The sequence below is a fragment of the Electrona antarctica genome (assembly GCF_951216825.1).
Source record: "Electrona antarctica genome assembly, chromosome: 20".
Classification (NCBI taxonomy): Eukaryota; Metazoa; Chordata; class Actinopteri; order Myctophiformes; family Myctophidae; genus Electrona; species Electrona antarctica.
The window spans coordinates 28170845-28189921 of record NC_136801.1 but is presented as its reverse complement, the minus strand read 5'-3'; the positions used below and the strand labels follow the sequence as shown (position 1 = coordinate 28189921).

At 43.5% G+C, this 19077-nt stretch overlaps 1 protein-coding gene across 6 annotated transcripts in view; it reads right to left on the bottom strand.

Annotated features, from left to right (window-relative positions):
* Nucleotides 1-19077, bottom strand: part of phldb2b (pleckstrin homology-like domain, family B, member 2b) — an 86497-nt gene that overhangs the window by 37832 nt on the left and 29588 nt on the right. For 5 of the 6 annotated variants that reach the window (XM_079490141.1, XM_079490140.1, XM_079490138.1 and 2 more), the window contains exons 4-5: nt 17108-17206; nt 15861-15944 (exon numbers count right to left, since the gene is read on the bottom strand). In XM_079490141.1, the coding sequence (XP_079346267.1) occupies nt 15861-15944; nt 17108-17206 (183 nt within the window). Of the gene's footprint in view, nt 1-9521; nt 9901-15860; nt 15945-17107; nt 17207-19077 lie in introns of those variants that run through there. The other variant, XM_079490142.1, reaches the window with a different exon arrangement.

Here is a 19077-nt window from a genome sequence, read left to right as displayed (position 1 = left end):
TACGCCATTTTCTTTTCAGATGTTTTCCATTTTTCAAATTACTATTTTATTCTGTAGTATGCGGTGTCACTGAGCAGTATGGGTGGGAGGGTTGAGGGTTTTCTTTCTCTTTTTTCTTTCAGTTTTCTATAAAACAAAAATGTAATTCATATCACAATGTTTAATCTACAACAATTTATAATCTGTTCTCAATAAAAACCTATTTGACACAAAAAAAAGCTCAACACAAGCCAGGTCTAGTAAGTCGCGACTCGCGAGCGTGTGCACGAAACGAGCATGCTCGCGACAATTTCACGGGACCGCGCCCACGTAAATACGCTTGCGTTGTCGCCCCTCAACTTCTCCACGCATACAAAAAAAGCGCAGGCCTCTCATTGAAAATGAGACACAATCGCACTTCAGAAAGCTTCTGGGGAATCCTGGTGCTCTGAGTAATGGATGGTAAATCAGAAAATCAGTCTACACTCTAGGTAACTAACATCACTGTAGATTAGAAGGACTAACCCGGAGAAAACTACTGGTTTTATCAGCAAATATGGCCAACGATGAAGACTCTAGCCTAGTCAACTGGTTCCCAAACACTTGGTTGGACTCATTTGTGGGTCGCGGACACATTTTTATGGGTCCCTATATTTTTTGTTTTCTATTTTAGTTTTTAGTTATTGTAATTTCAAAACATTTTTATAAAAACGGCCCAATATTCCATGAAGAAATAATAGAAAAACCTAAGAAATTCCATAAATTAGAAAACATGTTTAAGTAGTAGTGAAAATTGCTCATCTACATGCTCGCAGCGCGCTTGTAGATCTGCTATTTTCACTAGTTTGGGTCCCGGGCAAACATCTCATTTTCATTTTTGGGTCTAGAGAGCTAAAAAGTTCAAAACCTTGTTTGATGTGTGATCCGTGAGTCCAGAGAGTGTTTCTCTGGGTTAGTCTTTCTAACGTAAAGTTACCCAGTAACCCAGAGTGTCTTTCTTAATTTATACTCATTAGTCATTACAAACTTGTTATTTTTTAGTTGTGCTGACATGACAACAATATCACATTGTTTTGTCCTGTTCATAGGGTTGAGGGTTCCCACACATTTATACCAATGAATTTCCTTTTCCAGAATATTTAACCCCATTTCCAGACCTATATAACAATCATTTAGCGCAATAATGAGGGCAGTGTAGCAAAAATAAAGCATAGAATATAATTTCGTGACAAATTTTAAGTTAACTACACCGCTCATAGCGCGCCACTCGGTGGCCACTCGGTGGCCACTCGGTGGCGCGCTATGAGCTTGTAGATTTGCTAAAGCATAATATAATGCTAACACCAAAAGGGGTTCCCGCCCAAAATGGGTTAATCCCGTGGGGAGGAATTCAGTTTCAGTTTAGATGGTCATGATGACCGCTTGGTATAGGAGCTGTTAGGGCTTATATGTTTTGCTCAGGGACTCTTCGACACGTACTGTTTACAGGGCAGACCAGGAGGGCATACCAGTGACTTTCTACTCTATCCAAATACCAGCTGGACCCTGACTGTACCCACTAAGCTACAGCCGCACTAATTTTGGCAGACCATTTCCTGGAACAAGCCATGAAAACAAATCCACAAATGATTATTGTTTTGATGATGTAGTGATCCCTACAGGAAAAGTAGTATCGCTTGGCTATCTTCTACTGACTATGTTAAGGACCAGAACAGCTCCTAGAATGACACAACCCTTAGTTGGAACTTGGCTAGGGATTCAGGGCCTTGCTCAAGGGCACTACAGCAGAGGCAGACCACCGAGACCGGGGACTTGAACATCGGCCCTCCAGTTATACTACCAACCAGGTACCAACCTGCCTCCCATCTGTTGGCAGTCAAACTGTGCACTTCACAGCTGAGTAGACTATAGTTTTACTATACATATAACCATGTCGTCATCATAACTGCATGAATGTCTAGGTGGTTCCTGTTTTAACTTGAAAAACACAGCAATGTCGAAACGTCGTTCGTATTTTGCTGCTGCTGTGAATAAAGAACATCTTAAAGTGAGCTGTGAGCCCCCTGCTGTTTGCATATGCAGTATGAAGCATCTTTGATTATTTTCTCTTAGAATGATTCCTGTTTTAAGCATGAGAACGAGAACCCTATCCTTAGGCAAACATTTGGCAAAAAACAATTGCCAATCTAAAAGCTCACAATGCATTGCAACTCATTGCGTTGTGAGCTTGCAGATCGGCTATTTTTTTGACAAAGAGATTTGGCGAAACGTGGGAAAAGGAGGGGGCCGTACATACCCCTGGGTCAACAAAGTGTAAGGTTTAAGTGGTCAATGTGTACACACAACCCACCCCCCCCCCCCCCCCTCTCACAAAGACGGTCAGATGCCAACACACACACAAACACACACACACACACACACACACAGCACAGCAGAATGTGGAGCAGCAACTCAAGTGTGGCCACACATCGTATACACATTCACAAGAAATGTACACAGAGACAGGTAAAAAGCGGCAGGATATTTATCCATTGGTGTGACGCACACACGCACGCACACACACACACACCCACACACGCACGCACGCACACTCCAGACCACAGTGTTTGCTCTGGCCATCAATTACGCTGAGAGAGGCTGAGCATTAAACAAGACATTGGGGTCACAACCTCTACACTAGACAACCACAGCTGTCCAAACAGCTCCGAAAGCAGAGAGAGACAGAGAGATGCTGACACAGAGACAGAGAGCGTACGGGGGGTGGGGGGGTTGTACACAGTAAAAGTTAAGAACAGAAAGAAGGAGACAGACAGACAGACAGACAGACAGACAGACAGACAGACAGACAGACAGACAGACAGACAGACAGACAGACAGACAGACAGACAGACAGACAGACAGACAGACAGACAGACAGACAGACAGACAGACAGACAGACAGACGTTAACACATATTGTATAGAAAATCAACGATCTCTTTATCCGTCACTCTGTGCAACACTGTCACTGTTTTACGAAGTCTATAGTCTGTCATGGGGGGTTTCACATGAGCAGAGCACTGTACTTAATCCCCCCAACCCCCATTAGCGAGCGTCTGTAAAACTGTAAACCGCCACTACAGTTACATCAGATTCCTTAGACCTGAAGTCAGATGCCAACCACTGAACAGAGAGGGAGAGAGACACAGGGGGATGGAGAGAGAGAGAGAGAGAGAGAGAGAGAGAGCAGGGAAGAGAGGAGGAATGGAAAAACGCAGAATGGAAAAATGTCAGCACTAATTCTCTCTCTCGCTCTCTTTCCCTCTCACTCTCTCAAACCCCAGTGTAAGACGAGATGTTTTGGGAGATGTTGTACGATAAAATCCATGGCTAAATAATTAAAAAATGTAGGTCACTGTGAAATGAATCTAAATCAGCTTTAAAATCAGTTTTGGTTTAGCCCACATCCATGTCAGAGATAATGACTGAATGTGTGTTGTGTGGGTACTGGCAAACTGGCTATTCGCTGACAGAGAGGTTGACTTTGTGTCTGTGCAGTGCACGCTATGTGTGCATGCCATGTGTGTGTGCACGCATGTCAGTGCATCTAGCTGAGGCATATTATTTGGGGGCTTCAGGTTTTCTTTACTTGGGGTTAAAAGCCAAGAGTGGGCTTTGAGGATAGTGCTGATGTAGTGCCATCACACACACACACACACACACACACACACCAGAATGTTTAGTCTACACAGCTGGACTGCGAACTTCCCAAATACTCACTCACATAAACACTATCTTGCAGGTTCGAACACACACCGTGCGGATGTGGCAGCATGGCGCACAGACACACACACACACACACCAAAGGATCAGTGTGTCTGAGAAACAGAGGAATAGACAAAGAAAAGAGAGGTAAGGTGAGGTCCTGTATCCATGAATGCTTGTGTGAGCAAAAGCTAATTGTAGGTGTTCAACACCAGACATGAGTAATGTGTGTATGTTTTCATGTGTATGCTATCATGTGTGTGCGTGTGTCAGTGACCGACTAATGAGTCACAGTAACATTTAGTATTTAGCATAACAGTGCATGCTCACACATGTGTGCGCCGCCGCCGCCGCCCCACACACACACACACACACACACACACACACACACACACACACACACACACACACACACACACACACACACACACACACACACACACACACACACACACACACACACACACACACACACACACACACACACACACACACACACACACACACACCTCGCCACCATGTCTACTCTCGTAAAAAGCTAATTTCCCAGTCTTATTAGACTCACCATGTGCCAGATTTGAGCGGAGGTGACTGAAATGTGCGGTCCTCATCATTTGTTCACAGGCTCCACTTGTACTCATTTCCTCTAACCCTGGGCTAACAAATAACCACAGGCTAATCCTCTCCTCCTCCTTCCCCCATCCACAACACAGGCATGGGGTGGAGAGAGAGAGAGAGAGAGAGAGAGACTTTCAAAAGTCTATACCAAGCTAACCTCCCCTATATGTATAACTATCTCTGACAGAAATGCACAATATTTTTTGTCAATTACTCAAAAGTGTTAATGTAACACAGCTCTGTTTACACCTTTATTTTATAACTATTTATATTCAATATTTATTTGTACATACATTGTTTATCTTGATTGTTTTGTTCCACTTTTGCTTTGGCAATGTAAACGTATGTTTTCTCATGCCAATAAAGCTCCTTTGAATTGAGTGAGTGTCAGTGAGTGAGTGAGTGAGTGAGTGAGTGAGTGAGTGAGCGAGCGAGCGAAGGAATGAACTAGAAAAAGTGCCCCTCGGGGCACATGTTTCCACCAGGGCAGGTCAGGTTGTGGCCTCCTGGTGGCACTATAATAATAAGCCAATGTGAAAAGGGTGCCATTTCTTCTTACGCCTTGGATGGCAATTGGATGATTTGAGGCATATTCCAAAAATGTGTTTTGCAAAAATCCACCTGTTGGTGGTGCTTTAACAGGCCAATGTGAAAAGGGTGGTATATATTCCTCAGCCTAGTAGGAACATCTGTGAAAGATTTCACATAAATTGAGTGATTTGAGGCCTTTTGTTCAAAACGGGCCAATCCTGCAAACTTTGAATGTCAATGTTGTAGCTGTACACAGACGGACGGACATACGGACGGACGGACGGACGGACATACGGACGGACACACACACGGACACACACGGACGGACGGACGGAGTGCAAAACATACTCTCTCCCCATGCCTTCGACCTGGTGGAGACAATTAACTGCAGTAAATTCAGACTGATAACATAAGATGCACAGCCATAGCCAGTCAGCCAAACAAAAATACATGTACACAAGCATGACAAGATGTAACAATAAAGAAGAGCATCATTGACAGAGACAGACAGACAAGATGGATACAGCAGAGAGAGAGATTCTAGTGAATTACATGGAAAACAGCATTCGTGAGGTCAATTCAGGACTCCACCTACACAGACGTATACATAAACATGTGTATTGCTATACTTCTGAAGAAATTCCCTCTCCTAACCATAACCTCAAACCATACCCATGTGTGAGTGACAGAGGTACAAGAGCATGTACACAAAACATAATCTTGCCCACTTGTATGTAGGCTAATTTCAAGTTCGACAATCACACACAGAAACCCCCCACGCATACACAGGCATCCCCCTAAAAGACTAAATTAATTTCCTCGCTTTCCACTCTTTTATTGGCTAATTTAACATTTTGAATTGGCTCATAACAAACAACATGTATACCTCTAACATGCTACCATCAAACAACATAAAAAGAAACTCAAATCAGTCTGTGACTCTGTATATAAACATATATAAAGGCTAATTTAAAGTTTGCCATCTCCAAAGGCAGACCTCAGAGCCTTTGAAGGCCCAGATGTACAAGCTCGTATCACGTCTGGACCCAATTTCTCTCCCCATATAGATCTGAGTGAAAGCCACTACACTCTCGCCACAATGTTATGGGAGGGGAAACTCGAAACTGTTGCTCTGTTTGGTTAACATGAGTGGAGGAACTGCCAGATTAGGACCATTAGGTTTGGATGAAAAATAAACCCCAATGATGACGATTGAGTGTGGATACATCTGCTTGGATGAAGTCCCCCCCCCCCCCCCCCCCCCCTCCCCGTTGCTGCAGGTGTTACGGGCTACTGCATATAGCAAATGTGTTACAGAATTTCAGTGACCAATTATGAAACATCAGGGGTCTTTATTTTGATATAAGTCAACAGTATGTGTGTATACATTGTCTTAATAAACACATACAACATACAAGCCATGCATACACATTATGCCATCATGTAGCACATTGTTTTCTTGGCACTAGTATTGACTTGACACTGTTGTTGGTGGTTGACTTCTAAAGTTCATGCACCGTTGACACTGTTGTTGGTGGTTGACTTCTAAAGTTCATGTGCCGTTAATTATTGCAATCTTAGATTTTGCCACTCTGACTTGACCTCTTCTGTTGTTAGTTGACTGTTAAAGTTCGTGCTGTGGTTTACTGCAATCTTGCTCTGCATAAGAGCATCTGTTAAATGCCTCAATTGTAAAAATCTGTGCACACATACACAGTTACACACACACACAGTTACACACACACACTAACAAAAGTCCCACCGGGAGCGTAAATTGGCCCCGAAACCACAAATTAACCCCTCCAGGGCCACCAGGGTTGAGCAGTGATGTTGTGAAAACATATAATAAAACTAGTTCTTCCTCAAGGGAGTCAGTCGGACTCGGTGGTGGTGTGATTATCTCTGCCAGGCCGAAGGCATGGCCGGACTGGAGATTACATTTAATCCCCTATGTGTCCACAGCTAATCTCACAAACCAAACTACTGCGCTGATCAGTGCCAGTTCTTGTGCACGCTGCCAGTAGGCCAAGAAACTCATGTGACAAGAATGAGCGTCAAGCAGCCTTTTGAGATTCAACATTGTTGTTTGGCTGCAAACATTAGTGGAAGGGATTGAGGAGCCTTAGCCTTTCACTTAGTTCTGATTGAACATAGGGGGAAATAATAACAAATGTAAAACATTGATCCCTACGTCATAGAAAAATCACACCCGTGTGAAGTGAGGGGCGCTCAATATATATCACAATAATATTGTGATATATGATATATATGATATATATATATATTATATCATCATGACGTAAATTCTCCATTCATTACTTGCGCAAGCAGAGCGTGCAAGTAATGTTATCAGTCAGGTGCTACGATGCGCGTGTCCGCCAGCACATGTTATGACGTCATATGCTGGCACGAAGCTGACCGTGCAGGTATGTTTTCCGTCCTGCTACGAAGCATATGTCCCATGACGTGATGAAGATATGTACCAATGTCCCTTAGAATGTACGTGATATGATGTCATACGGACATACGGAAGCTGACCATGCAGGTATGCTTTCCATGAACCGCGATGAAGATTATGTACCAACGCCGGGGTATAATTGGTTGACGATGGTGACGTAATGATATGTTTCAGTGTCAGGGACATACGCATCAAACCACCCGAGTAACCACATTATACCACCAACCACTCAGAAACTACATATAGACATATACACATATATAGACATATGAGCATATGACGTGATGAATATATGTACCAATGCCAGGGTATAATTGATGGTGACGTAACGATGACGTGTTTCAGTGTGATCTCGAAAAGGTTATAATGAATTATCATACTTTTCTTCAACAAATGTTAAAAGTATTTCATAGAGTGTAGTTGCAAAGAGATCAGTTTGGACCTTGTATTGCGCCAGGACAAAATAGACCATTAGCCTTGGAGGAAAATAACTAGAGTCTACAGCACGTGCACGCTCTGCTTGCGCACTAGTAGGCCAGTGTGCAACAAGCAAGTAGGCACTCGACAGAGTGCAGTTCTAGTTGTCAATTGCATTTAATGTTTGTGTTAGGACAAAAATCGACACTATAGCTGAATATAGGAGGGGCTAGCGCCCTTCAAAAACATATTTTTCCCCGGGTCTTGAAGTTGACAGCCGCAAACCCAATGTATCAATAATTATCTAGTTTGTATTAATTTAAGCTCATCAGCTGATTGCTGCACTTTGGCTGCCAGCTGTAAATGCTTTATTATTTTATGTCGTTTTGGATAGACATAGACAGACACTGTCTGTTACATAATTCCCAACCTAATTTGTATGACGTGTGCCTCCTGGCAGAGATTTGTGCTCCATTGAGCCTTTGTTTCTAGTTTAGTTTATGAATCTACAGTATTTTCTCTCAAATACACACAAACACAGCAAACATTAAAGATGACCCTCCTCGGGTCACGCAGACCAATAAACAAACAAACTCTCTCTCACACACACACACACACAGTCACACACACAGTCACACACACACACAGTCACACACACACACACACACACACACACACACACACACACACACACACACACACACACACACACACACACACACACACACACGATCCTGATTCCTTGGTCAGCAAAGGTCCAACATAGTGTAAAGGTTATTATGCCATGGATAATCCAGGTCTAATCACCCTGTCAGGCTTTATTTCTCAATAATTAACCTCCTCCTGCACCTGATTATCCCTTGCTTAGAATATACCGACAGGCAGAGAAGACTGGTTGGCTAGGTTTAACACACAATCTCTAATTTTTAGAAGTGTGGTGTAGGTTGGGGACAGGGGACAATGCGTGGGGTGTTGTTTCCAGGTGTCAGGTAGCCAGCCCATGACTGTTTACTTTACAGCCGTGGGCTGCTGCCTGCCTCTGAATGTATCATCCATCCATTCCACACACACAGCAGTCTGCAGAACCTCCCCAGCTAAACGTAGACAATGGGGTGGATCCAACAAAGTTGCAAGTTGATTATTTCCAAACTTTGGGTCGTAAATCTCGAGGAAATTAAATTAACGCAACGCATTCTTTTGGGATTGGTTGGTTTGCAGTGCATTGCGACAGACAGCAACGATGTTGTTAGTAGACTAATCAACTACAGCGGCTCATAAACAATGCAGTTTATCCAAACACACGATACTAATATTACATTACTGGGGGGTGAAACACGATACTAATATTACATTACTGGGGAATGAAACACGATACTAATATTACATTAATACTGGGGGATGAAACGTTGTCTAACGTTTAGCCACCGTAAAAAGGAGGAGAGGCAAAGACCTTAGACTACATCTAGCTCTAGAGCTGTGGACCAGAGCTAGATGACATCGATTCATGATGAGCCGACGACTGTATGTAAATGTAAAACTATTAACGTCCTACCTGATCAATCAAGTGTATATTTGCTTTTCCTTTGCATGAAAACAGCAACGATTAAAGCCCAGAGAGACTAAGAGAAGTGTCTGGACTGGTTGGGAAGCATGGCTTGCATGCTGTAAATAAAATAGACATAAAAAGCAACCGAAAGAGAGAGAGAGAGAGATGCAACAGATTGCAGAGCTACTCTCTGAACTTCTGACTGCAGAACAGCTAAACTTTTACAAACCTTTTTATGATCCCATTCAGTGTTGCCTGCGAGTCACTCACGTCGAAAACAACTTCTCTTCGTTTACGCCTGAAGAACTATCATGACCAAAAATGTAAAATATAAAAAATAGGCCAAAACCGATTAACTGGGAAGGAAAACAAATCCCCTCGGTTCTTTGTATATTGTTATTACCCCTCTACAATAACTGTTGCTCTTGTGCGTCTGTGTGCCGAAGGCAGCAGTCCACTGATTTACCATCCACGAGTCTGCTCTGCAGTCTGCAGCGAGGAGCGCACCAACTCCGAGAGAGAGGGGGTTTTACTTTCTTTGAGCCATATGGTTCTATAAAGACACCCTGGAAAACTCCCGTACACGATGTCGTCTCGTTTAACGACGCCTCTAGCGACAATGAAAAGCACGCCGACACGCCAAGGTGATTTGTGATTTGACTGTAAATAATTAAAAAGCCCAATGTCGCTATTCCTCCCAACCCCCCGGCGTTGTAGTTGGCAGGTACAAAGGGTAATAGACGGCGAGGTATTTGGTGGACGCCCACTTTGACTCTTTCTTCCTTTGTCCTGTACCTACCTATTTTTCCTCCTCTCTCCTTCTAGGCACATAGGAATGAAACATAATGCCCCTCTATGGACTATTCTATTGGACTCTCTCACTATTCTGGAGTGTGTGAAAAACGAGCAGAAATGATGACACATACACAGCCAGTGACCACAAACCCAGTTCATTTAAAAGGCATAGAGGCTATGTGGCTTTTCCTCATTGTCCAGTGCTGACAAAAAGTTTTGGAAAGAACTGCATCACGAGATAAATTAAGTAACTTTAGGGAGAGAAAGACAAGGGGAGTAAATAGAGAAAGAGATATTGGGAGACAGAGAGGAAGATGAACAATAGAAATAGAGACAGGAGGAATAGGAGCATGATGGAGAAGGAGAACTAGATAGAACCTTATTCATAGAGCACTTTGATCCAAGCTCATATTCTCTCTCTCTCTCTCTCTCTCTCTCTCTCTCTCTCTCTCTCTCTCTCTCTCTCGCGGCCACACAGCCAACTCAAGGTATGGCCACTGAGCCAACTTGGGGACCCAACGCAGCTCCTCCAAGGAAAACAAACAAATTAACGGAGCTGAACGTGAATCCCCCCCACCGCCCACCCCTTTTTTCCCCTCACTGTATATGTTTCTTTTCCCTTTTTACCTCCTTTATGATGAATTCCTGTTCTGGCTATAGAAGTGTCTATTTGTACGTCTCTAAATGTTTTGATGATTTGAACATGGTGGACCCTATTGGAAACAAGTGTAATGCTTAATTGGGTCGTCCACTCACAGTTAACAGCCTTTGTATTGAGTTTGTGCTTGAAATGTACTGTAATTCTGCAAACTGTTAATAAATTCTTCAATCAATCAATCAAAAAACTCTCTCCTCTCTCTCTCTCTCTCTCTCTCAACACAGGTCAAATGTTTGTTATCTGTTGCTTAAAAAAAACAAATATTGCAAAGAAACAGACCCGTGGACATCATCCATCACGTGCGTGCATGTGTGTGCCTGCGGCTGTGCGTGCGTGTGTGCGCACGTGTGTGTGCCGTGTGCATGCATGCACATGTGTGTGTTTTTGTGTGCCTGCATGCGTGTGTGCGTGTGGACACATACTGTATGCAAGTGTGCAAGCATGGCTATGTGTTACAGCAGTTATATCCATCAGATAGATAGATTTCCTCTCTGCATGAGAACAGAGTGAACTCAGTGAGACAGGAGAGTTTCATAATCACCCTGTAGATATGGAATAAAAAAATATTGAAAGTCAACATATCCCTCTGATAGCAGACCACACTGCATGTCTGTGTTTTCACATTGTGAGTTGAGTTGGGATACTCAGGTGTTCCACTGAATCGGGGGCATCATTTGGGGTCCCAGGGGGTGGCAATTGCCAGTAGTTCTCAAACGTTTTCGTGCCAAGGACCCCCAAATGTATATTTGGCCTCATCTCTGGCACGTTGTGCCAGAGACCACCAGAAGAGAGGATTTATGTAAAAAGATAAGAGGTTGTGATGCTTGGCTAACTACTTTTTTCTGGGGTCCCTGGACCCCACTTTGAGAACCAATGTCCTAGATTTCTTTCTTTTTTTTTACCAGCTGAAAGCTGGTCATAGAGTTACTATGAAACTTGCACGGCCAGACTGACACCGGTAGTCTGCGAGAAGTAGTGGGTTGCCAAGGCCACTTATTTCCAGCCAAACTTGCCTTGATTTGGCCCTCACAGTTCCTTGGCTGGTTTTTGGAGGTTGGTTAGCTTATTTCTGTCACGACAGTTGGCAACACTGGCAACCATACTGACGAGTACTTCTGATTGCTGATTGGCTGCCTGGAAATTGACGCCAGCAGGCAGCAACCTTTTCCTCCGAGGTGGAAAGCCTGGTGAAGCGAGGTTACCAGAAGGTTACCAGCAACCAGGCATGTGGAAAATAAACCATGCATCAACGTGACGGCATGATGACACGCATCGCAGACGCAGAGTACCGCGGAACCCCGCACCGACCTCCGCAGGGACCCCCCTTGTCCGCGGACCCCCACGCAGACTATCGCGGACGTCCGCGGACCCCCGAACCGACCTCCGCGCGGGTCCGCAGTATTCTGCGTGGGGGGGTCCCCGCACAGGTCGGCGAGGGTACAACCAAATGGACCCATAACAGTCCATTTGTACAGTCTCAGAGTTTATTGTTATAAAAGGGTTGTAGTAGGCTAAGGCTACACTAGAGGCACCTGCACATCCTGTTGTTGTTTCCACACACATTAAATACAGATAGACAGAGATATTTACATTTCATAGCACAATTCTGGAGATATACTGCATCAGCTGGTTATTAATTCAGTATGAATTCTTGTTTTGTTTTTATTAGTTTTTTGCAGGTTAATCTGATTTTCTGATTTGCGTTTTATGACTCCAACCATACATTAATTAATCACCTGGTGTCCCTCCCTACATTCAAACATTCCTTTTTTTTATACAGCGAAACTAGCAGATCAGATAAGATTTATTTCAGAGGTTATGAGAGATGCAAATAAGAACCAGGTGTAAGGATTATTATACCAGGGTAGAGAAGAATGGCCTATTGTTCAAACATAATGAGTGTTTGTTGTTGTTCTTACCGTAAGAATAATAAGAACACTATTCGGTTGTTGTTGTATTAGATTAGAAATGCCACCGTCGTAATGAGGTGTGAGTGAAGCTGTGTTGATCCCTGGCCAAGTCCTGTGGTACAATACCAACAAACAATGGATCACATCCTAAACATGGCCATGTCAAATCACACCCTGCATGGTAGGCTGAATAGTGTGTGTGTGTGTGTGTGTGTGTGTGTGTGTGTGTGTGTGTGTGTGTGTGTGTGTGTGTGTGTGTGTGTGCGTGCGTGCGTGCGTGCGTGCGTGCGTGCGTGCGTGCGTGCGTGCGTGCGTGCGTGCGTGCGTGAGTAGCTCAGCCTGAAGCCTACCAACCTAACATCTCCCCTAGCCAAGGGGGATTCCCTCTTGACCCAGCAGTAGATGTTTGGTTTCCCATGCGTTAGACCCACGGGTTTGAGCATCAGGCGTTACACTTGTCAATCGTCCACTTTCCAAACTATCTCACCCTCTTGACCTGCCCTGGTTTTTACCTTTCTCCCGCTCTTTCTTTGGTCTCCAACCTCTCTAGCCCCTGCACAATGCCCCAGCCTCCGTCTGTAGACACACCAAGACGATGTCAATATTTGAATCGGGCCAGTCGCAGCGGGAAGACAAATAGCCTGGTCAATATTTAACTGACCAGCGTCCCACAGAGAAAACAACAAGGCTAAACAAATAGACGGAAAGAAGTGAAAGGTCGCAATTAGAAAACGTCATTGTTGGTCATGCTTTAGTATATTCTTTAGTGAAGGCCAAGGCTGCATTGTGGCATCATGGGTTTTTCATTTGACTTGGCTAACTTAATATAGTCACTTTAGTCAGATTTGTCTCTGACTGGCACCCTACAGTATAGCTCTGTCAAACTGCTTCACTGTACTGCCTAATTAAGTAGGAATGCCTTAAAAATACTACCTGGTTGATCCTGCCAGTAGCATTATGCTTGTCTCAAAGATTAAGCCATGTACGTCTAAGTACAAAGACTTGTACAGTGAAACTGCGAAATGCTCACTAAATCAGCAGAGATGTGCAGGGTTGACTTGAGTTCAGGTATAAGCTAATGGCTAAGTTTAGGTATTAGTTTAGGTATTAGGGTAAAATGGTTTTGTTTTAGACATTAGATTAGAGATGGTTAAGTTGTTGATATAACAGTTGATATGTTGTTAAAATGGTAGTGTTTAGGTATGAGATTAAAATGTATTTTTATTGATGGACCAACTACATGAAGATAATGTTCAACATGGGTGCTCCTTTAAGTACCCAAATAGCTGTGGAGAAACACATCTGGACTGGTAAAAAAAATTAGTGTCATCTGGTTGAAGAAGGGAGGGAGAGAGAGAATGCGTGAGGGGGTTGTACATTCTGTGAAATAAATAGAAAAGGATAAACGTTGAAGAGAATGAGAGCAGTCGAAAAAGAAAGGGAGAGGCTGAAGGCTGAAGAGAGAGAGAGAGAGAGAGAGAGAGAGAGAGAGAAGGGCAGACAGACACACTAGATGAAGATAGATGAAGTTAAATAAACAGCCAGATAGACGCAGAGATTAACTGATGAGCAAACAGAGAGACAAGGCAGAGAGAGACGCGAGAAAGATAAGAGGTCTGTGTAGACTGGTGTGAGTGTGAGTGTGAGTGTGAGTGTGAGTGTGAGTGTGAGTGTGAGTGTGTGTGTGTGTGTGTGTGTGTGTGTGTGTGTGTGTGTGTGTGTGTGTGTGTGTGCGTGCGTGCGTGCGTGCGTGCGTGCGTTTTTTTATCAACTACACCAGCGTTTCCCAAACAATGTGTTGGGACCCATTTGTAGGGGTCATGAGTAAAATCAATTTTTGTATACTGTATTATTACAAAACATAAAAAAGCATTCCTTACATATAAAATATATTATTATAAGATTGATTGAGTTATGGATTGACATTTTTTATAATAGCGCAGGAGCACCATAAGATGCCCAGCCCACACAGGCTACGATGTAGCCTACATCGTTCTCCAGCGCAACAGGCATGCTTTCTCTATTTCCCTAAAACAAAAACGTCCTCACCGAACAGCCAACTTAACATACAACATTCATACGACATCCAAAACGAATCAGGATCCTTATCCTGAATAACTTTTAAGCAGAGGTGAATATAGCAGATCTGCAAGCTAACAACGCATCCCATTGCGACGCGGTGAGCTCGGAGATCTGCTACAGATCTGCTAGTTAAATGTCTCTTTTGGGCCCGGAGCTAAAGGTTTTGGGAACCACTGCACTACACACGGTGTTTTGGAGACTAGTGTGTACTATGGAGACTAGTGTGTACTATGGAGACTAGTGTGTACTATGGAGACTAGTGTGTACTATGGAGACTAGTGTGTACTATGGAGACTAGTGTGTACTATGGAGACTAGTGTGTACTATGGAGACTAGTGTGTACTATGGAGACTAGTGTGTACTATGGAGACTAGTGTGTACTATGCCGTCGTTGGAAGCTGTGAGTCATTGGATCGGATAGAGGTTCCAAACCACCACTAATGTAACGAACCCTACATGGTAGGAGGCCAAACCAGGATGCACGCACTTGCGAGCGCGCGCGCTCACGCACACGCACACGCGCACGCGCGCACACACACACACACACACACACACACACACACACACACACACACACACACACACACACACACACACACACACACTTCAGACATATAACTTAACTGTACGAGTATGACTCATGCACACATTGAGAGGAATGCAAGCTAACCAAACCGCAAACTAACCATTTGTGTGTCTCTCTCTCTCTCTCTCTCTGGGTTATGAAATGCTGAAAGTATGTGCCCTCATGCAATCTACTGTAGTCAATAACACTACTGTTTTTACATCAAATGGCCTACATAACTGCTGTAGGCCAGTAGATGGCAACATATCAATACTTGTTTGTGCCCCTTGTGTTGGCTGTGTGTGCCAGAGTATGCACTGCATATTAGAGCGCATGCATGCCAGCGTCTGATCTCGTGCTTGCACATGTACATGAGCAAGAATGAGCAGCCGTGCACACTGTGTGTGTGTGTGTGTGTGTGTGTGTGTGTGTGTGTGTGTGTGTGTGTGTGTGCGCGTGCGTGCGTACGTACGTGCATTTGTGTGTGTGAGAGAGAGAGTGAGAGAGTTTGTTTGTTTTTGTTTGTGCGTGACCCAGAGGAGGGTCATATTTTCTTACCCTGTGTGAGTGGTGTGGGCACCGTGATCTGTACTCCGTCCAGACTGCAGAGGTGACCACAGGGGTCCAGAGTCACCACCCCTCCTGTGTGACAGAGACGATATGGTGAGTGTTTGAGATGTCTACCCAATTCAAGTTGGTTTGATGTTGGAAGAAAATCAATCAATTCAAATAACTATGTGAAAACAAACCATTCCCTTAAGTTCTAGGCTGAATTTATACTCTCAATTGTTGAAAATAACAGATTTTCATGTTTGATTTTTCAGTTCATATTAGTATAGTTCAAACTTAAGGCACATGGTATATGTTATAGCAGCTCATTTATCATAGTTAATGCTGGGATTTCAGCCTGTTCAACTGCACCATAGTTAGGGAACTTTTTATCTCTTCTCTTTGGAGTTGATTGTACTTGCAGCCCCTGAGAAAAGTTCTGTCAGTGTGGGGAGTCTTGTCTTCTTTCTAATATAATTCTAGCCATCATTCCACAGAATCCTGAAATTTCAGAAATATTAAGCAGACATTCCGCTGTGGGGTGAGCTCGGTTGACCACAGAGCCATGCCAGTTCAGAAAACAGACATCTTTATGGGCCAATTAATTAATCAGAGATTTTACCGGCTCAGTGGCCAGGCCTTGTGATTAGTGTGTCTGCCCTGAGATTGGAAGGTCAGGGTTCAATCCATGGCCGAGTCGTACCAACAACGAAACAAATGGTACCCAATGCCACCCTGCTTGGCACTCAGCAGCATCAAGGGGTGGATTGGGGGTAAGTCCCTGAAATATAACTAGACTCATGCCCAGGGGGTGTACTTGTACATCAAGCTGCCTCAGGCAACAGAAACAGGAGATAGGCTCCTGCCCTGGAAGCCACATTGGTCGGGAAAAATCGTTTTCTTTTTACCACTTTTTTTCCTTCCAATTGAGTCGTTATGACAATTAATACCTCCAGTGGCGTGCACAGACATTTAGATGGGCAGGTGCTCAACTGAAACACATTTGTCCAGAGGGAAAAGGGCAGGGGGTGCTCTAGCACCCCCTAGTGTCTATCTGTGCACGCCACTGAAATTGACTGAATACCTCCCACTGCTTTCCACTACTGCTTGCCACTGCTGTCGTGCACTACTATTGTATGTGTTTAAATGTCTCTATGAATTGAATACACAGGATCTCAATGGAAACGCGTCCTCAGGACCTATTTGGGGATATCCTTTTTAAACCGGGCCCACTGATGTAGTGCCTCTATACCGACCTTCATTGAAGATCAGACAGTGTTCCGCCTCTATGCCAGCTCCATGGATAGTGATGTCCTGAGGCACCGGGGCATCTTCCCGGCCAATACGAGTCACTCCTGGAACATCACATAAAACACAAACAGTGTGGATGTCATTACATATATATGGCATGCTTAAGTTCTGTCTGTGATTCTATTCACCGCTGTTTTATACCAGGTCTAAAAGCACCTTTGAAATGGGCTACACAAATACAAATGTGTATGTTTATACATCTGCATATAATTTATAAAGTCACACATACCGTATGCATACACGCATGCACACTCGTCATTACTGTTACTGTATATTGTCTATTATTGTATGCGGTCTATACAATTAGTCATGGTGGATGACAGTATCATTTTAAATCTCAACTCTAACTCTCTGTTGACAAGTAGATAACCTAAACAGAGGCATATTGAGCCAAAAGAGTGCTGCTGTTTTAACATTTAAGATGAATACCTCTGTACTCTGTAGCTAACTTTTATTTCTTCAGCAGTTGTGCCTCTGTGGGAATAGAGGTTCAGTTGCCCTAAAATGGCTTGTTTACATTGTTAGCATTCTTCAGTGAAACTTAGGGGGGCACGGCTAGCTGTGACATTGCATCAGTGTCTGGCAAGTGGCTGCATGAAGGCACATAAACAAGATATCATTTTGATATTCATTTCTGCATTTGATAGAATTATAGTCGTGTTACATTTATCATAGTCGTATGAGTCAGTATACTATGTATAGTGTTACAGTGTAGTATTTCACTATGTATCCAGTATAATGGTTTTATAGGCAACAACTCAACTATCCATCTTTTCAATGTGATCATTTATAGCATTATTTTTAGGCTATTTGTCAGTTAGTCTAGTTATAGTGGCATTACCTGCAAGTCTAGTCAAGCGAAATACATTATTTTATCAGACTGTACAAAGATGTAGAATTCCAATCATCCTTGGCCTGGTATTGTTCTCAGTGAGCATTGCAGATCTCTCTATTTTGTCCAAGAACCATGCATGTAACCAAATGGACCCTTTTCGAGTCCATTTGGCATTTGTATACTAGTCTGTCAGAGTTACTGACTTGCAATGGTCAATTTAGAGACCCTTCAAGGTCAAGGACCCTGAGAGTCACTGGACCCCAGTTTGAGAACCACTGCTCTAGACTAGAGTCTAGGGGATTTATTTGACAGTTACAGTCTAGACTCTAGAGTTTTGAAACTTTGTTTATTTCTCTCAAAACAATACTTTTGCTAAGACTGAGAGAAGGACCATGCCCTGGGTAAAGTAAGCTTGTCTGCTGTGTTGATTTCAAACAAGGCAACCCTAACCCAAGATAAAAAAAAAGGCAAATCCACACTCTTGAATAAATATCTTGATTGATTTGTTTCCCTTGTTTTTCGATCTCTGCAAAACAATATTTACGACGAATGAATTCCAGCTTGCATGCAAGTAATGTTTGACATTTGCACACTAGCTGAGTGATGGATAAGCGAGCAACACTTCAGACAAACAATGTGGCGACTCCGCAGTAAACAATATAATCCAAAGTGTTATTTAACTCTGAGAATGTAAATGTTTTTATTTAATTTCATTTGTTGGAATAGAATGTGAGAGTCTGGTGTGTCGTGTGTGCCACAGACGGGCCGGGGTTCCTAGTGGGTCAAACAGTTATCATGTTTACCACATCTGTAACATGCTTAGAATACTTGATTGGCAGTTTAAACAAGTGTCATCACGTGCAGAGGTGTATCTACAATAAGGCGAGGGCAGGCGTCCGCCTGTCCAAATCCATTTCTGGCCTGGCCAAAATCCATACAATGGATTGTCGCGCTCTACAATGGTAGAGCGTGACCCTCAATAACCCATTGGAATGTAAATGCATGCCTTTCAGCCTTTGTATCCCACTCGTCTGGCAGGTATATCTCTTTGAAAACCTTTAGTGCTACGATTGTGCGCGG